At 35.9% G+C, this 26,769-nt stretch overlaps 1 protein-coding gene across 2 annotated transcripts; it reads right to left on the bottom strand.

The window, feature by feature from the left end:
- Positions 1 to 9,987: 9,987 nt before the first annotated feature.
- Positions 9,988 to 20,421, bottom strand: PolG1 (DNA polymerase gamma, catalytic subunit tam). 2 transcript variants are annotated; one of them, XM_069824348.1, is made up of 4 exons: positions 20,284 to 20,421; positions 14,819 to 18,790; positions 14,449 to 14,524; positions 9,988 to 12,312 (listed from the first exon to the last, which is right to left on the bottom strand). In XM_069824348.1, the coding sequence occupies exons 2-3, from the start codon at positions 18,703 to 18,705 to the stop codon at positions 14,500 to 14,502; spliced, it is 3,912 nt and encodes a 1,303-aa protein (XP_069680449.1). In that variant the 5' UTR covers positions 18,706 to 18,790; positions 20,284 to 20,421; the 3' UTR covers positions 9,988 to 12,312; positions 14,449 to 14,499. The 2 variants fall into 2 exon arrangements, with proteins under 2 accessions (XP_069680449.1, XP_069680448.1); XM_069824347.1 differs by lacking the exon at positions 14,449 to 14,524 and having other exon boundaries at positions 12,138 to 12,312.
- Between the last annotated feature and the right edge of the window lie 6,348 nt (positions 20,422 to 26,769).

A 26,769-nucleotide genomic window follows, 5' to 3' on the forward strand; every position in this document is an offset into this window, starting at 1 on the left:
AGTGCTGTGCTGTAGTAGACTATAATAATGAGGCCGTTAGAACCACAGTGATATAAGTGACAAATTTACGAAAAATGAGAGAAACGCACTGGCGTATAGACTTAAAATGTTGTATCTTCTGAGGGACAGTGTGTTATGCATGAGCTCCTTTACCTTTTTGTAAACATTACAAAATAATGTTGAACTGGAGGTATGCTACCTTCTAACTTTCAAAGTCAAATATCTCAGAACATCTCCCATGCTACTTACAGTAGCCTACATCACTTTGGCTCGGATGGCCTCAATTTTACGTCAACGCGTGTTTTTAACGTGTAATCTAAGGTAAATTTAAAAATGGTTTTGTTATTTTATAAGAAACTAAATGAATAAATACGTTCAAAATTTAGCTACGATACTCTTTTTCTATTTATTTTCACAAAAATATCTTTTTTGTATGAAATATGATGGAATCGTAATCATATCGGTAAATCTCTATAAGTACCTACTGGTTCTGTCCTTTCGAAAAAAAAAATTCCAAAAACCCCGAGTTTTGCTCCAAAAATTAAAACACTTGGGAAGAATAAGCAGAAAGCTTTTAAAATTTCGAAAAAGTTCAAGGAAAAAAATCTGAAAACTTCCAATTTTCGCAAGTAATTTCAAAATACAAAAAAATCACAAAAACAAATAAGAAATTTTAACGCTTTCCGTTCATTTTTTCTAAGTGTTTTAATTTTTAGGGCAAAAAGAGGGGGTTTTGGAATGTTTTTTTTTTCTTTTCGAAAAGACAGAACCAGTAATTACTTAAGGCCTAGATATTTATCCAGATTTCCAATCTGCCTTAACCCTTTCTTACCTATAGATACCATATGGCAATAATTAACTTTATAGCATTTATATACTTGTGTGTTACATATGTAGGTAAATTTTGCTGGATAACTTCTATTTCAATACATTTTCATCAATATAGTTTTGTTGCAAATGTTGCCACTCCCGTAACTTGGTCACTGAATTGGTCCTAATACAGCTATTTGTTTCAACATGGATTGCTTGTAAATTTAATTTGGGTTAGAAAGGGTTAAAACTTGAGCCACAATATTTTCACATACCGTACATATTTACCACACAAAATACCGTGACGAAACAAAAACCCACGCAACTCTTCTTCACCCTTACATTCATTCATTCATAATGTTCTGCTCAAGGGCAGGTCTTTCACTGCAAACCCAGCATTCTCCAGTCCTTCCTAATTGTCTCATATGATCCACATATCTTAATATCATCTATCATCTGATATCTTCTTCTGCCCCGAACTCTTCTCCCGTTCACCATTCCTTCCATTGCATCCTTCAGTAGGCAGTTTCTTCTCATCCAGTGACCCAACCAATTCCGTTTTCTCCTTTTGATCAGTTTCAGTATCATTCTTTGTCAGTGGCGCCAATTTTTAAAAAACATTGGGTGGGCTCAAAGACTTAATCAAAATTTCCCAAAATAATCTCATAAATCCTCCCTTTAATGATATTATTTTTCGTAATATTGATGTGACTAGGGAGGCCTGTCATGTTTGTTTCATCTTGTCATAAAAATATTTGCTGTCCTTCACCCCACTTCTACATATTATAATTGCTTATGGATTTTAGCACAGATTTTGAGATTAGTTTTTCATATGACATAAGACGAAGTTTGTAATGACTTCGCTACCTCTCTCATGTTCGAACATTGCAGGACACTAGTTCTTACTAATCGTCATTAGTTATTTAATACCATTAAATTCGATTTTTGCCATATCATGTACTAGCATATTTCTCCTCAATGACATAACATGTGCAGTCTTGAGATCCAATTGTGTGCCTGAATTGTTTCGTTTCATAGACCCACTGTCCTATAAGCATGTTCAGGGGCGGACGCAGGATTTTTTTTTCGGGGAGGGATTTGAGGAGATAGTAAAAATAGAGTAATGAGAAATAAGTTTATATACTCACAATTTGTTTCTGAGTCACAAACATTTACAAGTTGGCCTGAGTAGTGTAGTCGGTATAGCCTTCTGTGCTCGAAGGGTTCTACTCCAACCCAGCTCGATGGCATTTTAAGTGTGTTTAAATGCGACAGGCCTCATATCAGTCGATTTACTGCCATGTAAAAGAAGTCCTGAGGGAAAAAATTCCGGCACACCGGCGACGCTGATATAACCTCGGCAATTGCGAGCGTTGTTAAATAAACCATAATTTTTTAATTTTAACATTTACAATGACTGCAATACAAAAACAATGACAGAATGACATTTACAGAAGAAGGCGACGAGGCTTCTTAGACATTTCATCCAGTACTTCATTAGCATTTATTTCTACATTTTTATGTATATACATCAAGGCCAGTCCATTTAAGCTGTATGCTCCCATCGTGCTCCTCAAGTAAGTCTTCAAATACCGCAATGTTGAGAACGACCGTTCTGGTGTTGCTGTAGTTACAGGCAACGTGCAGAAAAGTTTCAGCGCCTTGCGAGTGCAGGGAAAAATAATTTCATTGCACCTGTTCAAAGATATAAAATCAATAGGTATTAGGTGAAAATTTTTCTGATCAAGGAAATTTCTTCTCCACATCCTCAATTCATTGAAGAAAGACCCTGGTGATGCATGAACATCATTGGGCCACTGATTTACTATAGCCTCAACAGCAGTTTCTAAATTTTCATCTGATGCTCGCACAATGTTTTTAGGCAGCAAAGTTTGTATGGACTTTAGGATTCCCTTATGATTTAAAAACCTGTCCTTGAGCTGATTAATAAAATAGTCTAAGAAGAGAAGGAAAATTAAAAGCCTAAAATACTCTTCAAGACTCTCTGTCTTGAAGTAAGAACGCTGTGTTTGTCTTCCTGCAGTTCTTGGAATTTAACATTTTAGCAAAGAGAATTTACGTGGAAAACTCTCTAATTCCTATGTACATTCACGAATTAAAATTAATATTATTTTTGTTTCTTGTTTCGTATTTTTCTCAAAATTTCGGGAGGGGATATATCCCCTTAATCCCCCCCCCCCCCTTGGATCCGCCCCTGAGCATGTTAGCTGTTAATTTCATTGTCAAGCCAGTAAACAAACATGGAGTCATATCATAAAATGTAATTTGGTGTTTATTTAATTTTACATAACTTTTATTAACCTTTCGTTAGGCACATTCTTTTTTGTGACATGGTTAGGCGCATAGGGTACAGCTGTATCCCACTGTTTAAATTCAAATTATTAAGTTCTCTTGACGCTCAGCTGACGTCTAAACATTATTTTTAGTTTATCTGCGTCTTCTACTTCGCAACTGGTACATAAAATTAGTTTCATTGTTATAATATTCATTATAATGTTAGATTATATTAATGTTTAATCTTAGCCTATTATATGAATAGACTCAGACTGAAATTAACACTTCGTTCCAATTCGTCTTCCCGTTTTTCCTTACAAACTATCTAGGCCTACTTGAAAGTGCCACATTAGCACCGTCTTCCTCTGCATTGGACAATTCCGGCTCGGAATCTGTCTCATGATCACTTAATGTAACGTAGTTTTCTTCCCCTCAGATTCATCATCTGCAGAAGATTCTTCATTCTCACTAATATTATCGAACCAATTCAATAAAACATCAGGATCTAAAGTTTTCTTAGAGTTAACTTTTCCCTTCTTTTTGCCTATGACATTATTTGTGAAAAAACGAGATATCTCAAAGCAGTAGCGGTATTAGTAGTAACTGAATCTTACTGCTGAAATAGTCCTTCCATAATAATAGGCTAATAATAATAATAATAATAATAATAATAATAATAATAATAATAAGTTGTAGATATATTCAGTAATAAGTGAAAAATATACCTCCAAACTTAGCTGAAGCTATAACTTAGAAGAGTAGCTATGTGGTCCTATTGTTGTTGTTTAGTCAGTTGTCCAAAGACAGGTCTGAACCTCACAAGTGATACCAAGAAGGCACCACTTATAAGATGGCACCCATTAAACAAAAATTCTCAATTTTACGCACCAGACAGTTTAGCGGGAAGATACCTGAAGCGAAACAAATGCAGAAATATTTAGAAAGTTACAAAAGAACTAAAATCACTAGGTTACACCTGTACACCACATGCTTATCGTTGTAACTTTGAAGGCTGTGTGGTCTGTTGGTGCTCACTAAATAACAAATCTTCGGAAAACGTATAATTTGTCTTTCACGTGTTAAATTTTATTACCTGTTAACATGTTTCGGCCTGCTATTGGCCATCTTCAGAACTGGCTGTTGCTGGTCTTGGCGCCTTTGGTTTTGTTTCCCGTGGGGGTGTGTTTGTGTAGTATAATATATTTATTTATTTATTTAACCTGGTAGAGATAAGGCCATCTCAGGCCTTCTCTTCTCCTCTACCAGAAGATTACAACTACAATATTAAGAATACATTTACAATTACAATTAATATTAAATTTACAAATACAATAAAAATCAAAGTACTAAAAGATTAACTGATTAATAAAAGCTAGACAGTTTATTGTAAAAGTTAAGAAGAGAAAAGCATTTCTTTTATTAAGTAAAAATTAAACCTACTCTACGCAGTAAGAAAATGCTTAATCAGTTTGCTTTTGAATGCTACTAAATTCCGACAGTCTCTGATGTCACTCGGTAGGGTATTCCACAAGCGCGAGAGCGAGATTGTGTATGATGATGAATACGATGATGTCTTATGTGTTGGTATGGCTAATATGCGGCTATTTTGCGTGCGTGTGAAGAGATTATGATATGATGACAGATAACTGAAACGGGAGGCAAGGTAGGTAGGTGTAGAAGTGTGAAGGTCTTGGAAAAGGAGAACAAAAGAATGAAAATTTCTACGTTCGTTAAGCCGTAGCCAGTTTAGAGATTGGAAGGATCGGGTAATGTGGTCAGCGTGACAGACATCGCAGACGAAGCGAACACAAGAATAATGAAAACGTTGTAATCTTTGCGACTGGTTGACATTGAAGTAAGTCAGTAGAAAATCACAATAATCGAAGTGGGGCATTACTAGTGTTTCCACTAGTATTTTCTTGAGTGATATTAGAAGGAATTTTCGAATGCTGTTTAAGAAATGTAGTATGGAAAGCACTTTTTTGGTAATATGGGTTACTTGGTTATTCCAGTTTAAATGCGTATCAAAGTAAACTCCAAGGTTTTTAACACAGGAAGCAAAAGGGATTATTGTGTCGTTTAACTTGACTGGAAGATCAGGAGTAATATTGCATAATAGACGTTGATGTCCCACTAGGATTGCTTGTGATTTTCTTGCATTGTGAGTCAAACCAAACTTTCTGGCCCATGCAGATATAGATTCAAGGTCCTCGTTAAGATTTTGTACAATGTATATAATGTGGAGTCAAAGAGTGTGTGTTCTGAAATTGAGTTGTGTGTTGAGAATTTCAGCAGCAACAGCCAGTTCTGAAGATGGCCAATACCAGGCCGAAACATGTTAACAGGTAATAAAATTTAACACGTGAAAGACACATTATACTTTTTCCGAAGTGATATAGTGTTAAAAGTTATGTAATCAAGATGTATAACATCTTACTTTTACAAGTAAAAATGACAATTTAAATCTAGAAGTAGCACAGATCTTTCTAGACAGATAAGCAGGAAGGTACCTGAAGCAGCATATGTGCAGAAATATGTAGAAAAAAGATATCACACAACGAAAATGTCTGGTATACACCTGTACCCCATGTGCCTAACAAAGGGTTAACCAGTTCTGTTACCGTTTTATAAGGAAATAGTAATGAATTTAACCATTTTCATTAAGTTAAATCAATGTGATAGTGTGTTGAGACGAAATATTTCTTGTAATACATAGTTTTGTTCGAAGTTATAACTAGAGACTGGCACAATATGAATTTCTTCTGCCAAAATAGGAGAGGGGAAGGAACACACATATTTTTCAGTGCGAAAATATCTTCGTTCATAAGTAATTTGGAGTAGATTTACAATATTATTTACAAAATTATCCTTTAGAAATTAATACTTGCCTATATTTCATTGGTATTGAATAAAATACAATAAGTTTGCACAAGTAAACAGTTTTTCAACATCAAACCCTACCTGCATGCAAGAATTAGGCAACTCAACAATGAAGATAACAGAAAAAAAATCTTCTTATACTATAGGCTGGCTTCAACACTGGTGCAATACAACACAAATAACTTTTCTGCATTTTCTGGCAAAAAATTACACCTTCTGTTAGTTAATATTGTTTTGTACAATGAAAATATCACTCAGTATCACATGATTTAATGGTTCTATATTAGTATTATGCTATATTTGGTAGTTTAATATGTTGTTGTTTTCTAATGCCAGGGGTTTGACAATAAAGTCATTTGACCTCTTGCACTCCAATATTTTTCAAAGATATTATCGTGGTCAGCCACTGAAGCACAGATTTTAAGGTGTTCCGAATCCATTTCTTGGTTTGAGTTGCACAATGGGCAGTTAGGGGACTGATATATTCCAATTCTATGCAGGTGTTTGGCCAAACAATCTTGATGGTACTTCGGTTGCTCTTACCTTTAAGCATCGCACCTTTCTGACTTCATAGAATGAAATGGATGGCTTAGGTATACCTTATTTTATTTCATGGAGTGCAGTTTCATAGAAAGGACTTTGCCAACAGACCTTCTACTGCCCCCTACTAATTGGTTGTCATAAATAAATGTCTTCCTCACTGTGACGGAAATCTTGTCTTATCCTGTCAGTAACCAATCACAACCTTCGTTCAGAAGAATTGACAGTCTCCCGTCAAATCCACGTGGAGGCAGAGTTGTCGTATCTTTTCCAAATTCCAAGAATCCCGTCAGTTTCACTGCATAATTTCGAGGGTCGTCAGGATTGTGGCAACTGTGCAATGTTGGGACGAGGGGACAGGATGGAATTGTCAGAGTTGTTTGTGTAGGAAGTCATAAATCTGTAAGTGGGTGTTCAAAGGAGCCACCGAACTGCACTCCTTGAAATAAAATAAGGTATATTCCAAGTGCTTCCCGGAAAACATCTTTATTACAGTATATCCTTATAATCTCTGTAAATCCTCTTGATTGATATTTACATCTATTATCAGGCAATACATCTTACTTGACTATGTGTTGGAAGAAGAACAATTGTTTGTACACAATTGAAGTCCATAGGTGGAGAGAGAACTGTTTCCTTTGGGGGGGGGGGGGGAGGCAAAGCAAAACCAAAGAATTCTGATATAATGAGGTTATAGGGGACATCATTTACCTCCTCTCCCGTTATAGCATGACCATGGTACAGTATATAGAAATATGATACTTTAATAAAGCCTTTTTTTTTTCTCGGAGGCATGTTTCTTACAGTGTTACATCCATATCAGCGACGTTCGGAGCAAATTGTATTTGGCTTGAACTGTAGGTCTACTACAAATTATGACTAATAGGGCATAACTTAAAACAATCTCCATCTTTTTCTCTCTCGTACAGAAACACATGGATACATAAATAAAACTATGTAACAGTGCTAACAGAAACTTTTTTGTATGAAGTTTGCCTTCCTGAAGATATGTAAACTCTATTTTATTTAATCTCACATTTAAGTTTACACATTTTACCAGGATCACTTTTCTTTTTTCTGCATTATTGTGCAGTGTTACTCATATTTCTCCAAATGGTGGCCTGAACACCTGCAGACTTCTGAAACATGAACACAGGCTGTTACAAAAGAAACATTAGTATTTCCATTCCTCAAATGATACAGACATTCTCATATATTCAGAAATTTAAAATAAATATTATAGTCCAGACACATGATCTGAAGACATTAATTCAACAATTTAAGCATAGAAACTTAATCATTAAAAAAAAAAAAAAGGTCTTTTGAATTCAATATTTTCTAATGTTAATAGAAAAAAAAAAGAGTTGAGACAAGTTTGGGGGGGCAGTGCCTCCCCATAACTCCACCTATGCTGAAGTCTGATTAGTATAATATGTAGCTAAACTAGACGGCATTTTGGAAGGCTGTTGGCTGCTATATGCGCCATAGCATTTCTAGTATGTGATGTCACAAGCTTGTACGGTAGAACCAATCGGAATCAGTCTGTAACAAGTACTTCCTTAGTTCATTTGTTCATGTGTGAGTGTTTCAATACATAGAATAAGTAACACTAACATATACTGTGTGTGTGTGTGTGTAAGATAAATAAATGGAAGAAGAGACTGTATAAAGACAAGTATTGCACAGGCAGGCGCGAAAAAGTGTTTAAGGTGTATAATTATTTTAAAAATGTTGACAAGCAGATTGCTGCTGGCCCCATTATCTTCTGGCCTAGTTTCCTCATAAGTGGTGCCTTTTGGATAACACATGAGAGGTTCAGATCTGTCTTCGAACAGTTCACTAAACTACAACAATCCCTGTAAAACCTGGTTGAGTGGTAGTAATGAAAATATTAACTGAGGGAGAAGGCGAAATTTACAAAAACGAATAATTTTATGAAATTTGCGTTAATTGCATTCTACACATCATGAATATCTTTGTTCCTATACTCTCTAACAGGCATGGTTTAGAATATGAAATTTCATATTTTGTCTCTCAGTAGTTATAACCACATAAAAAAGAAAGATGTTTATATTTGACTAGGTTTTATTTTTAGAACAAATTGTTGCTATAACATTGATTTAAATTATCATTTCGATAACTGTCGCAGTTTTGTGAAATGATACATTAATTAATGTTGTTGTTTTCCAATGCTAGGCGTTTGACAATAAAGTCATTTGACCTCTTGCACCAATATTTTTCAAAGATATTGTCATGGTCAGCAACTGAAGCACAGATTTTAGGTGTTCCGAATCCATTTCTTGGTTTGAGTTGCACAATGGGCAGTTAGAGGACTGATATATTTCCAATTCTGTGCAGGTGTTTGGTCAAACAGTCATGGCCTGTTGCCAATCTAAATGTAGCTACAGACAATTTACGTGGTAAATCAGGAATTAACTGTGGATTATGATGCAGAGAATTCCATTTTTTCCCTTAAAATTGTGTTATCAGATTTTGTTTGTTGGAGTCTAAGTATGTAGAGCTAATAAATCTTTTCACAGAGTAATACGTAGATTTAGTAACAGGTCTTAGCAGTGCTGCCCTTCTTTGTAAAGCATCTGCATTATAGTTTCCCAGGATTCCACAATGGGATGGTATCCATTGGAATATAATTTTTTTATTGATCCTCCATGTTGAATCTTTCGTACACTACTTTTAACACTTGAATATAAATAATTGATTAAATGGTGATCTTACTCGTGTTAATTGTGTCAACACACAGATCAATTTCAGAACACACACTATTTGACACCACATTTCAACAATTGAACGCACCTACACAACAGGCAGTGAAGTTCGAGATGACGCCGAGATCTAGTAGGCTCTGAGGATGGTGTGAAGAAGCACCGACAGCTGTAAGCAGCACAAGCTTACACAATTAACACGAGTAAGATCGCCATTTAATCAATTATCTTTTATTGAGTGTTATTGAGAGAGAATTTTAGTTATTTCTACTGTTTGAGATGGTGTGTGTGTGTGTGTCTCGACACTATTGATAGAATAGCTGCTTTGGAGTCTAACAATATAACTGCATTCTTAAATTTATTGATGTGGCATAGAAGTTCCTGAGACTTTCACTTATTGCAATGATTTCTCCATCAAAACTTGTTGTTCCATATCCAAAATATGAGAAGAGACAGCACGTAACACCTGCACCTTGTTCCCTGGAGATCAAGGCTCTGTTGGTGTACGAAAGAAGCCAGTTTTGTGGAGGGTACCTAATATTAATTGTCTCTAAAGACAATTGTTTCATTATTTCAGTGTTTACTTCTGATTTCAGTAATTAATTAATGTTGATACTAGAAATTTCGCTCTAATTTGAATCTACTATTAAAAACTGAAAAGTCTTCAAAGACAGTCTGTCCTAAAGTTATGGGAGGCCTACTTTAAGAGGATAGGTGAAAGGAACAAAAACAAAGCCGCTTCTTAATGAAATGCTTTATTATACATAAGGTTCTACATTATCAACTATATGAAAAATATGAACATTATATAGTCACTCTACTAATAATACATATACTTACTTTTTGCAGTCATAATTTATAGTTATTTTACTCCTGAGCACTGAACAATTATCTGCATGAAGCCTCAGATAAAATACTGGTTTTGGAAAAGATGTAATAAACCACAAACACATCAGTATTATTTTTTACCGTCTGAAACTTATGCTTCAGTAATCAGTTTAATGATTACCCGTACAGGCTTTTAACGAAACATTTTTCATGCATTTATAATTCTATTTTATCTCGCAGGATATTATGCTATGAATAATTATGCCAACATTTTATTGCAGAGTTGAAGGCTCTATCATTTTCCATTCCCCATTCCACAGAAGAAGTAAAATTAAATTAAATAAAAGTTTCAAAGAAGGGTTACATAACTTATATTTTATATTGAAGTCCCTTCTGTATCTATGTCCTCGCTTGGTTTCTCAGAGCCACTTGGAGTGTTTAGTCTTCTGTAATCTAATTTCTTTTAACTTCACCTTAACATCCTTTAGAAATAATCCAACCAACTGTGATCATACATCACCGCCATCTTGTGAAGATTAATTTCTCCTTTTGACAAGTACACTTGCTACTTCCTGATCATAATATTTTGGAAGTTTCAAATTAAATTAAACTGAAATGCATCTCTGCAACGAAATTTAAATATAATTTACAAGTATGCAAACAACATTAAACAATTCACCATCTAAATGGATTCTATTGATTTCTCTGTTGACAGTGAAGTTATTTAATATGCCATTATTCTAGCAGACCTATGGAATGAATGAAATTTCTTTGTACTTTCAATGTAAATTTTAATGTAAAAATAAAAGTATTTGAAATGCCTGGATATGGAAAGAATAAGAACATATTTTAATGGGAAACAAATATATAACAATTAATACAAAAGAAGGATTAATGTCTTTTAAAAAGTGCTGACATAGTTCTAAATCTTATCATACAATACCTTTCTGAAAACACTGCACAATGTTTTAACATAATTAGGCTATTTCAGTTTAGTTTCTGAAATTTGTATTAGTAGTTAGTAGAACAAAACCAGCCTTAACCCATGGGCTTGTATTTAAATGATTTAAATTCCCTGCACTTGGATTTAATGTCCAGTTTTGCAAATGAGTTTGTTGTAAAAAGATTGATGAAAAAATTACTATGCAAGATTTTCAAGCAAAATTTATCTGAGGCTATGGCGAAAGTATTTAGATATTGATTAAAATGTCTTGGTAAGATATTTTGCTGTGTTAAATCTTGCGTGATCATAACTCATCAAACGAGACAATGGTGTTAGTAATATCCAATACACATTTCTAAACAAGAATCTGAGCCAATTCCATTTCAAAATTTACATAATCTATTTATCAAAATACATTTTCTTCACTGTCAAATTGGTATCAATATATATAATATCTGGCTGGAACAATAAATTCTGTTCAGCACTTCGACAGTTTCACTTAATTATTAAATATAAACACTAATTTTAGATTTCTTTAGCATAATTTACACAGACTTTCCTCTTAGGCTGAAATACTTCATTGCAGGCCATAGAAACAACGTGTATAATAAATACAAAGAAGAAAACTGTAAATTCTTAAATGTTGTATCAGATTTATTTACACGATTCTCGAAAACTGTATATAATGTTATGCATAAATGAGATTTCTGGTATAAGAGAATAAAAATATTGGCATCATTCTGGCAATGAGGAACCAACTGTAGTTTCAAACAGGGATTACACAAATCACTCAAAATTTGATATTTAAGTACCTTGTGTGTCTGTGTCTTCATCTGATTCTTCTGAACAACTTGAACTATTCAGTTCTTCACTATTACTACTGCTACTGCTGGTACTAGCTGTACGATATTGCTGCAACCTGTTTGTATTGACAAAGAGTTCATCCTCCTCTTCATTGTCTTTCTTTTTTAGAAACTGTTGCGGCCACTGATTGTTAGCTTGAAAGTATTTCACATGTTCCGAAGTCAGTATTGAAACTATTTCAGCCTTCACCTTATCGCCTTCCAGAATTGGTTCCACCAACACAAAGTCCCCACGTTTAATCCAGACATTACGACGGAACTTGGTTGGCATAGAGACTAGGAACTGTGATCCTGCAGCATCTTCAACCTCGTGAAGATTATTTCCTCTACTGGCAAGTACACGAACTACTTCCTGGTTATCTTTTGGCAATTCCAAATCGTCCAGAAGCACCTCCTTGATCACATGTTTCCGTTTGGTTGCTCGTGACATCTGAAAGAAAGAATTTTTTTAATATGTGACAGTTGTTTAAAAATTTCAACATGAATTGTAAGTTGATTTACAACGGGTTTTAAGTAGAAAATGTGCAATAACTGCGATTTTGAATTATCTGCAATAGTATTCCCCTCTATTATCGCAGATAATTGAGAGTTGACTGTAAATCATTATTAGAGCTGGACAGTAATTAAAATATGTAAAGGAAATGTAATGAATTTACCAATTAGAAATTAGTTACACTGCTTGCTTATCTATAATCATCATCCAAAGACAAGACTAATCATGAGGGTTGTGAAAGAACTCTATAGCCATATTCTGTTTACAATAACATTTCAGTGAGAGTAAAAACAACCTTCTCTATAATGAAAACGTGGTTCATAATGTTCCAAGATACATTTTTACATGACATTTTATGTTCATTACCAATTTATTTAATTTAACTAAATCTTTGGCACGACAGCCCATGAAGGGCTAAGGCCAACCAGCAAACTGCTGGCTTCACATCCACATGCCTCAGCAGAGGCGAACGATAATCCAACCAAAAAGGGGGTAACTTGTGGACAGCATGATAATTTCCCAAGCCATTACAGTTGGTTTACGAAACCAGATTTTGCTACTCACTGTATCTTCCCAAATTCCTTATGATGCTGTGTGGACTTTTGGTACCATATATACCTAAAATTTCATGACAAAACTTTTTTCACATCAGATGTCTTGGACCATATCACTATGGCGTGGAACTTCTTTAATTTACTATACTTCTTCAGGCTTGCAAAATTTCACATTTCAATATTAAAGTGAACAGATCTCTATGAAGAGTTACACAATAGGATTGGAGTGTTGGCCCAATCAGCAAAATAAGGTCAGCAGGATAAGCACTCGTCCCCATAGCTCTTTTGGATATTAGGAATTGAATACTGATCTCATGGGGTCAAAGACTGTCATCTTTGCAGAGCCACAGTTGAATCTTATATAACTCACTGTAGATTAATGACGAAAGTTTATGTAACAAATATATAGTGATCCAGGGACACATGAAATGACAGTTAAATCGGTTGTTTCAGAAACAGCACATCTCCAAGAACCAAGTTAAACCTAGTTAAACAAGTTCTTTTGTCGATTAAACCATAAATAATTAAACATTTGATAATACTCCTGACCCAGTTGTGTTTGTAGAACAATTTTGGATATTTTTGAAGTCATGGAGAAGTGCTGTTTCTGAAACAGATAAAAATGTGTAATATTTTGTGAATTATGTAATGAGTACTGGTATGTCAATTTTTAAGTAATTCTATCTGAAATCACCATACAGAACCTTGGAACTTAAAAATAATACCACATTTATTTCCTAGAGAATCATCAAGCACTCAACATTTCACATTCATAATAACTGTGCAGTCTCAGAATATTTAGTAAAAAAAAAAATCTTCACTGGTACTATATGTTGTGTGAATATAGAGGGGAAGAAAAGGTCTAATGGCTGTCACAAAATTGACTTTTCTTCTTTGTACTCAAATTCCATGAACTAGCCTACTTGAAAAGCAACTTTCTTTTCTCGTTTTACACCCCTCACCCTTCCTGCTGATTCTAGAGACAAAACAGATTTCTTGTAGTACGTTTTTCACTAGATCTTATAATCAATGATATCACCAGTGTCAACAATTTGTATCATAAACCTATTGCTTATATTCGAAGTGGCAATTAATTCTATATATTCTTTCAGTGAATAAATAGTCTGTTTTCCTTATTTTCTTTTTACTAGACGTCATTTTGCAAAACTGGTCTGCTAGCACCATCATAATCCAGAGCAGAAACAATACATCTGCAAGAGAAGTGCTATTTCAGCAGCAACCAAACAATTTTCTCTTCATATTTTAAATCTGAACAAAGAATAAAGAAATGTTCTTTCTGCACAAAACGATGGTCCTTTATGGATTGGCATCGAAAATATGAATGTCATAATACCATCAAGAAGTGAAGAAGTGCTGTTTCTGAAACAACTGATTCAATTACAGTTACAATGTGGTAAAAAGTTCAAGTAAAATACACTTCTATTGTCTTTGAATGGAAACCACAATCTTGAAAACTTTCCATCTGGTTAGTGTAAGCAATGTATATTCTTGTTCTTGCCTTTTATTGCTGTGATGAGTTCAATTCTTTGGCATCAAACAGCTCTCCACATTAAACATCAGTGACATCAGCAGGTCTGTAAGAAAGACCACGTAAAAACATTGTTAACTTCCTGTTGATCTGCATTCTCGTCATGTTGTTACACTTTCACATCTTGAGAGAGTCAGCAATAGTATTATTCAGACACATGCTTCAGTTTGAGTTGCGTTACTATTGGGTTAGTCTCAACTATGAATAGCACATACATTCTTCAGTGATCTCATGTTTAAGTACACACAAGAAAACTACCGTTTCTAAATTCTTACAAAAATCATAGTGGTTTTAGGAACTAATTAGCAGTAGGTACAATATTCATATCAAGTACCAGTACCTCTTCTTTGTTCTTCTGTTAGCTGCCTTCAGCACTCCACCAGCTTTATGTAGTGCTTGATAGATATCCAGAGATTCTCCTTGAGGGATGCCATAGCCCTTGCTGAGACCATGTGGATTGGAAGGTGTAATACAGTCCTGGTGTGCCTCCTTTCTAAGAACTGTATCTACCTCCACAGAGGAGAAGAATGCCACTGAATGTGGAAGGTCATGAAGGCCCAACTGTTGTGCACAGAAAGCACGAGCCAGTAGGTTTGTGACATGCAGAGCTAGAGCAGTTTGATACTTTTGCTCTTCTGGTACAAGGTATCGAACTTCATCATGGAAACTGAGACAAAATCTAGCTTGATTATCAAGAAGCCAGCGCATGCTGACCAGCATCAGATGCAAAAAATCAACAGCACCACTTTGAACAACCCAGTTCACTCGTGTTGGCAGATAACGGTCATCCATTCCTTCTTTAGGCTCCAGAGCACGACTCAATCGTCCATTGAGAAATGGTGTTACTGGTGTCTTGCTGTTTGCTATTTCTTCCAGGCGATTGAACATAGCAGATTCTGTGCCTCCAATCCATTGAGGGTGCTCGAACATTTCTTCAAGTGTGATGCCATGTTTGGCTCTGAGTTTCAGTGCCTCTGTCATACTATATAAACGATCTTCCAGGACCTCACGATAAGACTCTTTGAGTCGATACTTTCTTTTTCCTTTTGTCATCGCAAACATTTTGCTAGCTTTTGCCTTTGCTTCACTATCTGACATGGCAGGATTAAACTGTTTCAAGAGTCTCTCGGCAAACTGCTGTCCTGCACCATATATACGAGCATAGTTGATCACTTTGGCATGGTCCCGTGAAATACCTATAGCCTTTGCCGTGACACTATGCATATCTGTTCCATCTGCTTTTCTACCACTGAGGGTCATCCAGCCAAAAGGTGTAGCCCCATGAATCTTTGCAAAATAGGAATCTCCAATTATAGATGCTATCCACAGTTCTTGTGAATCCACATCAGCACCAACAATGCTGTATCCTGGAGGTGCTTGCACCATAGCACGCACTTCAGAACCAATTCTCTCTTTGTGGGCATTAGAAGCTGTCATCCAAGTAGGTTCCACAGCCCGACGTGTCAGTGTTCCACAGACTATAACTTGGGGTATTATTGCACCAAACTCATTATCTAGCTCTCGCAGTGTACGAGGCAGATCCCGTTTACCTAGCCATATGACAAGTTGTTGTTCAATCCGTTCCCTGTTGTTTCTCCAATATGACAACATTCGACCAATTGTGAGCACCTTCTCTGCCCCTGCATCTGCTCCAGTCAGCACATTCTCAGAGAACTTGTTAAGAAAATCCTTTGCTAAGGGGTTTCCCACCCTGTGATTGTTTCCATCTTTATGAGGCAGCTTCAGGAACCAGCAGCAGCCTCCTATGTCTACATTGCACCAAATGCCAGTTCCTCTGTACCATTTTGGCGTTTCATCTGGTATCTTCCTCTTGTAGAAAGCTTTCATGGACACATTTGCCTCCACAGCTTGGTGTAAGGTAGAAAGGGCAGCCTTGCTCTCATTAGGTCCTGCCATTAAACGACTTGGATCAGAAATGGGGCAACTTTCCAAGAGTTTTTTAAGTGGAACTCGTGGCACTTGTTCACTTGCAGTTGCACCATCAACACTGTAGGGTACAAGAAATCCCCAGCCATGTCCTCGCACATAATGCAAAGGATAGGATTCCCACGAAAGACATAGAAGTTTTGGAGTAACTTGCATGGATGTGCTAATAAGTTGTGGGCCCGGAATCCATTCTGGCACAGTTGGTCTAGGGCATAGTTTTCGATACCAAGCAGGATAACCAGGCAGATGTGGCATTTTAGCAGGAAGCAATTTTCGAGTTTCTATTAGGTACTGAAACTTTTCACTTAGTATGTCAGGTTCATCCAAGTTATCACAGTCATTATTAAAACTAGAATTTCTACTTTCCTCTAATTTGTTTTCTTTTTCACTGGATATAGTTTTGTTCTGTACTTTGAGATTCTTTCTCCCCTTCCTTTCCTTTAAATCATCACCATTATATTCATTTTCCTTATCAATTTCTTCACTTAAGATTTTCTTAACTCTGTTGTCATCCTTACTTCTTTTACCAACAGACTTCTTAAGTTTCAACTCCTGTACACTCCAATCTTGATCCCACATCCACAGATCATCTTGATACCTGTCTTCATGAAGCAATTGACATGTATTGTCTGCTCTTCTAGCAAGCAGGTACCTTGCTTCTGTGTCTAAATCATCAAAAGTTTGTTGAGCATCTGTCAAGTAACGATTCCAATTGGAATTCACAGGAAGATATGCAGTGCTGAGTTCCAGCATGCCAGCCAATGTAACAGGATGGGGAAAACGAGAAAGGAAAAGTGGCAACAATTCTCGTAAGACATTATGAGTAGCTGCCACGTCTCCTGCACAGTACTTCATCACTGTTTGAAACTGTGAAGCCACATCTTCCAGTGTACCACTCACAAATATGTCTCTAGTGGTCTTGTCCAGGGCTGCGCCACAGTACAGCTTGTGCACTTCACTCAGACTGTTGAGTGAACTGTATTGCCGCCAGTCTTCATCTTCTCTGGATTCCTTATCAGAGTCTTCAGAAGAATTCGTGACGGCTGACTTCAGCAGTGTTCTTTGGTAGCTTGTTACTCCACTAACACACACGTGAAGAGACATTGTGTCAATAAAACGCATTCCTGTGCCCTCAAGCCAGTACTGTTCTTTTATTCGAGCTCGATCATAGGAAACATTGTGTCCTACTATTATTCTGGGAGTAGTGATCCCATGACCAACACCTCGTTGCAGAGGACCACTCTCCAAGGGAATCAAGTCCTTGGTCAAATAATATTGTCCAACAGAACCACTGCTGCCACTGATCACAGAGTCACTTACCCAAGCATACCATGCATTGGGACTCACGGCTACAGCTATTGTAGGAACATCCCCTGCACTACAACAGACTTCTACATCAAACACAAGAGCATCTTCAGCAGGAAATGGAACTGGTTCAGGAGAAGAGTTATCTCTGTTGTATTTAGTCCAGCCTGGTTGTAAACACCATTCCTTTGGCATCTCTGGCAATTCGCAGACTAAACCTTCAAGAAGAGTCCTGTATGGCCGACACTGTTGTTCACCAATTATACGAAAGTGGTTCTGTAGAGTTCCACCTTCTAAGGAAGGGAGCTTAAAATTGACATCTTCCATGCAGGGCTGTTCAGAAGAGAGAAAGTCATGCTTTGCCAACTCCTGTTGAGCTCGTATGATTTGTTCCTGTCTGGGTTTTTGACATTTCTCCATTTTACCAAACACCTGTTCAAACAGTCCTTTAGAAAGCATCTGAATATTCACTTCACTTATTCTTGATGTTCTGTTGTGCATTCTTTCTCGCGTTTGTTGCAAACCTCTTTCTAAATTCTCATTTTTACATTCTTCATCAACTTTCGCATTCCTTTTCTTACCCTTAAATTCTAACACATCAACACTATTTCTCTCGGAACTTTTATTCGGTAAGCTGTCTTTTTGTTTCCGTTTTAATTTCAATTTTGCTCCCTTCTGACTCACAGAAATGGTGCTGACACTATGAGGAATGCACTCGGATAAAGCCAACTCTAGACTTCTTGCTGCAGCAGGTGGAGTAATTTCAACATCATCTTTACAACTATCCACTTTCTGTGATGAGATCCAACTCTGGTTATCTAAAGGAATATCAAATTTTTTCTCCGTCTGCCCATTGCCGACTTTCGGTGGTCCTCTCTCATTCCACACGTAACGTAGTACTGAAGACACATTATAATTATTATTATGTCCAAATATATGTTGACTTCTCACAATATTACTACGATTCCCTAACATGAGTTGGTGTCTTAAAATTCTTCATGTAATAGAATATAAATACACTCAAAACAGTTGTATTTTATGGACCAGCATTGTGATGAAACTGTAACATTAATAAAGTTCTCTTATCAAATTGAAATGAAATACACTGTATTTAACACGAAGCTAATTCTTTACAATTGCGTTACTACGATCAGGTACAAATTTATTAGCTATTTGGTCATGTCAAGTCGTGTGCCATAAACAAAAGGAAAATTGAGTTCTGAAACCAATTTCGCACCGAAATAAAGGTGGAAAGTTGCTGTGAAATGGTGGGGGGGGGGGGGGACAGGCACGATCACTCCATTGAGGTGGAAGTGGTATGCAGCAGGGAGTGGCAGCACATACATAGGCCTATCATTTCCATGCTGATCACGGAGAAAAAGAGAGTTTTCTAATGTCGAATCAGTGACAGATTAGGTTAGATTAATTTAATAGGCTTAGTTAGTTTTGGTATGTTTTGGAAGAAAGAGCACATTTTTAGGCAATTGTGAGTATATGCAAGGCAAACCAAAAGCCTAATCTGACCTAACCTAACCCGTCACTGATTCGACCTTATGAAAAATTGCTTTTACACTGTGATCAGTAAGGAAACCAGGAAATGAGATGTACTGCCTCCCCCTGCCGCTTACCCCTTCCACCTCGATGGAGCGATCCTGCCTGCCCGCCCCTTTCTGCCAGTCCCCACTTTCACAGCAATGAAATTGGTGCCAACACTCACTTTTTCTTTTGTTTGCGATAGGCCTACATATGACTCAACTAGAAGCCAAGAACATAAATACATTATTTTTACCTTAACGTGGTAACGCAATTGTAAAGAAATACCGGTGAAACTTTGCTATCCCCCCCCACACTACAAATGGGAGAAAAAAGGTACTTAAATAAATTTCACGTTCTTCAGCCTCGTAACACTTAAATAATTCCCTCAACTAACCCGCTGACCTTGTCAAATATCTCGGCTTAATGTCACTTAGCTATCCCCGTATTTAACCTGTGTGTCCTGTGTGTGGTGTGGGGCGATATCGAAGATTGGCCGAAATATCTTAAAGATTAAAGCGAAAAATTAATTTACTATGTGCATATAAGTTATTATTGAATAAAAAGATAATTGAGAAAACAAACAATTAGGCTAGGCCTACATATAAATAGCTATTAAATGGAGCATCTTACACCTTCCATGTTACTAAGAAAACAGGAGATTATAATGTTTTGTATTTATGCAAGAAACGAAACAACAAATATTGTAAGAGTAGACTATTATTTATAGGTAGTTAAATAAACCTAAACCGTGAGAAAGTTATCGGTGTTCAACTCACATCACATATTTAATTACGGGCAATTCCCAATTATTGTTTATAATGTTGACCTGATGTAACATAACTGTAAAATTGTACAATCCGAAATATTAAATACCGTACAGCATAACTTTGTATATACCCATTTCAAATGTATGAATCCAACAAATTGGGGAAACAAACTGTATTACTCTGAATTTCAGATACTGAACTGTGGAATGTGTCTATAACAATCGAAAGAATATAAGAAGATTTAAATTACCTTCTATTATACGAACTTCACTAATAATTTGTCCAGAAACAGAAAAAAAAACATAACCCTAATAAACACGCTGTGTTACTTTCAATTTTGCAATATGTAGTATCATGTGGTGTTTGTGAATCGGCCACGCGCAATGCATACATGCAATACAAATCGATATATAATGAGGTCGATTGTAATTCAATATCTCGCAAGCAGAACAAGACTCAAAGATAGATGGCACTATGGACCTGTTTTCAACATTGAGCTCTTGCAGAGCCTTCTACAAGCCGGAGCATGGGTAGGTTTGGCAACGCAGAGTGGAGGCGGGAGATTTTAAAGTGATATTGTGTTTGCTCATTGCTTTCGTTATACGTAACGCGTATTTTTTCAATATTACTTCGTGCACAAAGGTAAGATCAAGATTCAGAGTAGTAATGTCAATTATTACGGGTTCGAAAATTGTGTTTTATTGCAATCAATTAGCTATACTTCAGAATACGGTGTAAGTAGGCTACTTACATACAAACGCTGTCACTTAAAATAATTACAAAAAAAAACATGTTTTTATTGATAGTGCGAAGGTAAATAAATAAATAAAAAAGATATTCCTTGCACCGAAAATAATAAAATCAATAGTGCAATAAAGACGTAAGTTCCTACGCAGTATTCTTAAGTTCCATTTAGTTAACAAATTTGTGTCTAGTAAATTGACAATGTTTTGCCGCATAATGTTGTTTCACCTCTGACGTGAAAGATGTAGGATATCATGCATTTTAATTTCATGTGAATATGTCATGCTTTTCTATAAATATTTCAGATGTCCAGAAAGCCAGTTTTAGTTTGAACCTGGCCAGTCACCATAACAATACTAGTATCCTAAATTATTCGTTGTAAACTTTTTAAAATATAATTTTAAATAAATATAACTACAGAAAACAAGCTAAGAATGTAAATTATGCAAATAGGCCTAAAATAAAATGTAAAAGAAGAAACTATTGACATACCTATTATAATAAAAGTATGAGGATGTAAATACAGTTAAGCCAAGTAAAAAAATCTATGAAAAAATGAAAAAACGGAACAGATGCATTATAGGGGCCACCCATCACACATTATACGCAAAAAAAAAAGGTCAGCGGAAGTAATGGTTCGATTAGCGTTTTTAGCATTCGATATTCGATAATCATTAAATGCTACCAAATTAAAAAATAAAAAAAAATTAAACAATTTGTTACTACCGATGTGATTTTAGTCACTTTGTATTATATTTTTGGGTGAATGTTACTTATGTCCCGCCCACTATAGGATACATAGGCCAGTTTTATACTAATCCTAAACATATTTAGTATAACTTGTTGCTTGTCAGTCAATGCCTACTGACAAATAAAAGCAATTGACAATAGATATCCCAACAATAATTTAGTCCAGGGAGCATTCTCTTTTGGCACAAGGATGATTTATGTAACATGTTTCTAAATTAGTCTTTTAAATACCGGTACATTCTTTAAAAAATCACTGAAAAACAAATGTGAATATAGGAAGTGGAGTGAGTACGAAATTATTATTTTTTGGAGTGTCATTTTTACGTAAATAACGACAAATAAAAAGGGATTATTAGCAAGTACGTACACTGCGTTTGTCAAATGCGCATCACTATGCTTTCGAAAAGGCACTTTTCAGTGCCTGTCCACCCCACTTTTTTTCCATCATGTGCTACACGTCGGATCATCATCGGGGCTTGCAGCCCCGAAACCCCGCTTTTTACATCATGTGCTACACGTCGGATCATCATCCCGTTTGCTACGTACAACATAATTATACTGTATTATATTATTACCCATTTCAGCGAGTACTGACGACCACTGCAAAATACGATAATTTGGTCCAGGGAGCATTCTCTTTTGGCACAAGGATGATTTATGTAACCTGTTTCTAAATGCTACGTACAACATAATTATATTATATTATTACCCATTTCAGCGAGTACTGACGACCACTGCAAAATACGACAATTTGATCCAGGGAGCTTTCTCTTTTGGCACAAGGATGATTTATGTAACATGTTTCTAAATTAGTCTTTTAAACACCGGTACATTCTTTAATAAATCACTGAAAAACAAATGTGAATATATAGGATGTGGAGTGAGTACGAAATTATTATTATTTTTTATTTTTTGGCGCATCATTTTTACGTAAATAACGATAAATAAAAACTAACATGCCACATAACATTACTTTAAGAAATACAGGAAACAAGCATCAATAATATTCACCATTCTTAATGATCTTGGGATAGAAAAAAACGTATGGAATAGAAATTACATACAAATGTGCATGTAATAAACAATAAGCAAACCATCTTCAATTAATCATTTAAAAACAACGTGAATATAGGGTCGATTGTGTAGGAAAATAAGTCAACAAAATAAAACCGACTGTTAATTTAGAAGTTGGCAATATATTTTATGTCGATTATTACAACAATACATATCGATATAGTAGCATTCATACCATTCAACCAATAAGGAGATTGGCCCCTATAATGCATCTGTACCGAAAAAAACATATCTTCAACTTAATACGTAACAAAACGCAACATTATCTATTAAGTACATGTATGTGTCAATTAGCGTAAACTCAGTGAACTTTAAATCCTGTAAATACGAAGTGAAAAGAAACATGTTTATACCTAATGTATTACAAAATAAATAATATTAATAAACAAACCTTGAAAACCAACAAAGTGATTATATGCATCTACAAATTATAGGTAGTTCTGACGTATAGCAGGCATTCCGAATCTTCAACAAAACTGCAACATTTATGGGATCACAAAACAGCTGTTTACAATGAATGTGAAAACCAACGCGTAACTTTATTGATATAGCAGGCGAGACCCAACAATTTGACTAGAACTCTGATACACACAAACCTCAAATAAGACTATAAAAATGTAGTTGTACAATATTTAATATTTAGTAGAATAGTCAATTAGGCTACTTTGTCATCAATAACCGTAAAAATTGCCAAAGACTGCAACCATTTTATTTTCATTTATTGTCTTGTTTTTTTTATCACCAACACGCATTTAGTTTATAATACATCAACAATGAACGTTTGGTACGACCGCGAACATAATTCCATCGACACACACTTATATTGTAACATTAATTTACATTGAAAATCGGCATTAGCACTAACACGTATCCTGTATGGTAGGCCAGGGTAGGCCTTCGGGTGACAGTTAATTACAGTGTTGCCGAAGTATGGCTCTTGAGATCACTGGTTTGTAACAGAGTTCGACTTATCCAAGGACTCTGGTTTTTAATTCAACGCTAAATCCACCGGATAATAATTATTTTTTGGTTATCTCCCAATGACCGATGTATTATTATGGCGGCGAATGCTTGTGACGTCACAGATTGTTGCGACGAGTTAAGTCAGCTGCTGAGCTGCTTTGATTTTCTCGAAGAACAAAAATATACTGTAGAAGTAAAAACTTAATGTGGTGTTGTAATTAATTAAGACACTGGTTTCATTTTTTTTATGACAGGGACATGCTATCCTAAATATGTAGGCCTATTTAGGTTCTATGTGTTATCAGATTAGACTCAAATCTAAAACTAAACTTTAAGTTACAGGAGAATGGAGAAAGTTACGCAATACAGAACTGCACTCTATGTATTCTTCACCTAACATAATTAAGAACATTAAATCCAGACGTTTGAGATGGGCAGGGCATGTAGCACGTGTAGGTGAATCTAGGAATGCATATAGAGTGTTAGTTGGAAGACCTTTGGGGAGGCCAAGGCGTAGCTGGGAGGATAATATTAAAATAGATTTGAGGGAGGTGAGATGTGACGATAGGGACTGGATTAATCTTGCTCAGGATAGAAACCGATTGCGGGCTTATGTGATGGGGGGGGGGCAATGAAGCTCTGGGTCCCTTAAAAGCCACTTGTAAGTAAGTAAACTAAAACAAAAATTTTATATCGTTATCAAATTAAGGTTACATAATTCACTATATTATCTTAATATCTAGTGAACATAACATATCATGGGTCTAAATAAAATTACGCAGTTAAAGCGAGTTCTATTCCTGATGCGGTCATGGATTTTCTCCATTCATCCAATCCTTCCTGCCGCACTATGGCCCTGGGATTTACTCAGCCTCAAACAGAAATTAGTACCAGAGTAAATTTCTTTGAGGATAACGATGACGGGCACGTAGGACTGACATCCCTACAAAAAAACATTAAGTGTTTATATCAGACATTGGCAAATTCGTACTCACGATGACATCACTGGACACAAGCCGCATTACATATGAGGTAATATCAATCGAGTTTTTTCCGGGGTTTTCCCTCAACCCAATATGAGCAAATGCTGGGTAACTTTCGGTGTTGGACCTTGGACTCACTTCACCGGCATTATCACCTTCATCTCATTCAGATGCTAAATAGCCTAAGATGTTGATAAAGCGTCGTAAAATAACCTATTAAAGTAAATATCAATCGAGGAGTATAGAGCACTCCGTTCGGGTCCCAGTGGCGGACTCTCAACGCATCTCATGTAGTCTACACGTTAATGATTTATAGATGGACGAATTATATTATAATTCACCTTAATTTTTACTGTACCACAACAACCTAGGAAAATACGCCACAGTTTGCCACTCTTAATACAACTCGTAAATTTTCGTCTGCTAGTCACGATCTTTGTTGAGATTGTACAAGTTTTCATTCAGAAAGTAATTGTTCGGAGATATACTGAATATACAGGCAAACATAGCAGCTATGTAGGGTAGCGGCAGAGATCTAAGATAGGATTATAGATATTTTTCTATGGATAGCATTTTAAATAAATCTAAGCTAGTGAGGTGTGTTATACAGTGGCGACATTTTATGTCCTCACTTATTTCCAGATCTCTTAATAACACGTTAGTTCACCTAGTATACTTTTTAAAGTCATATTTCGAGTCCCGTCTGTTACTACAGATCATATTGCTTTATGTTCAGATTCATTTCTTCCATATATTTTCTTTATGTTTGGAATAACCCCTTTTCTGTTGTATTTCCTTTAAGTATAATTACATCGAACAGATATTATTATACAGAGAGATACTTCGTAACTCCGCGAGTGAACATTACCAGTTCTACTGTACCAATATCTGTGTTATTTTATAGTATGTTATGCGTTGTGAAAAGAACAATATCTTAATTTCTAAAATACTGGCATACGTCTCCTAGAATATTAGTCTTTATGTTAAAAAATGATTTCTTGCGAGTTTATATTGTATCTGTATATAAAATAATAATAATATAATTAATATGTTCTGAATTTGTGAGATATAATTTCTCAAGTCATGATTAAAAACAACTGGGTATTATATAAGCGGGCGTACAGCGGTCAAGAGGTAAAAGAATCTTCCAATATAAATTAAAATATACGTATATGCTATATTGATTCATTGGTACGACCGATACAGAGATAAATTTTGGCTCACGATGACACCCCAACGGGTTCAGACTGGGAACAAGGGAATTCCCTGTTCATCGTCAGCTGTCTCTGAAATTTAAGTGAAAGCGTACATAGATATGAAGTTACGTGAAATGTATATCAGCATAGCATAGATTAATGTACAGATCTTATAATTATTTTATCTCTGCTTCTGTGCAACGTCACATTTGCGGTGGGGAGGAAAGGAGACGGCAGAAAGGTTGTAATGATTTTTAACACGCTGACTTCCACGGCTAAGATAAGCCATTTGGAATTTAACAGTCACTGACCGGCAGAGATAAAATATAAGATCTGTAGAACATTGAGTTAACGTTAAGTGGGCCGAGGGGTGCGTTTTTGTTTTGCTGAGCTTCAAAGCAATGCTGGAGGTGTGCTGCGAACAAGAAAGTTTCTGTGAGAGCTGTAGGAGAGGCCAGGGTCCTACTTAGACTGTAGCGCCAAGAGAATGGAGAATGAAAATCAAAGCAATGCTAACTCATTTAAAGTTTGTGTGGCTGTAGCCTGTATATATTTTCGTTTGGTTTTATTTTATTTATAGTTTGATTTTTCTATTATTTTATTTGTATTTCCGGTGATGTGGAAAAGACGGCCTTAACTACGCCAAAATAAATAAATACACACACTTATATATTATATATACAGGATGTTAAAAGTAACGTTTACAACGTTTCAGGGATGATAGAGGAGGTAAAAATAAACCTCTGTTTTAAGTGACAAAAGTTTAGCAGATGCGCCGTTTTGCCACTAGATGGCCTGAAGGAAAAGATGACTTGACTTCCGTCACAACACACACTGGTTAGTTCTGTTTGTGCACGACCACCTTGTAGGGCCTTGTCTGTTGTCTAACAGTTTCCATGGTGATAATTATTTTGTTTTTCTACGCGACGTTCTACCAAAACTTTTAGAAAATATCCCATTGAACATCAGAGAACGAATATGGTTTCAGCATGACGGTGCCCCCCCACACTTTGATCGTCGTATCAG

Source organism: Periplaneta americana, chromosome 4 (genome assembly GCF_040183065.1).
Source record: "Periplaneta americana isolate PAMFEO1 chromosome 4, P.americana_PAMFEO1_priV1, whole genome shotgun sequence".
NCBI classification, from domain to species: domain Eukaryota; kingdom Metazoa; phylum Arthropoda; class Insecta; order Blattodea; family Blattidae; genus Periplaneta; species Periplaneta americana.

Bases quoted from the DNA above. Each gene is read 5' to 3' on its own strand.
- PolG1 (XM_069824347.1), bottom strand. From the start codon at position 18,705: ATGTTAGGGAATCGTAGTAATATTGTGAGAAGTCAACATATATTTGGA. The intron at 12,313-14,818 runs GTACTGGTACTT...TCTTTCTTTCAG, and splicing joins AACAGAAGAACAAAGAAGAG to ATGTCACGAGCAACCAAACG.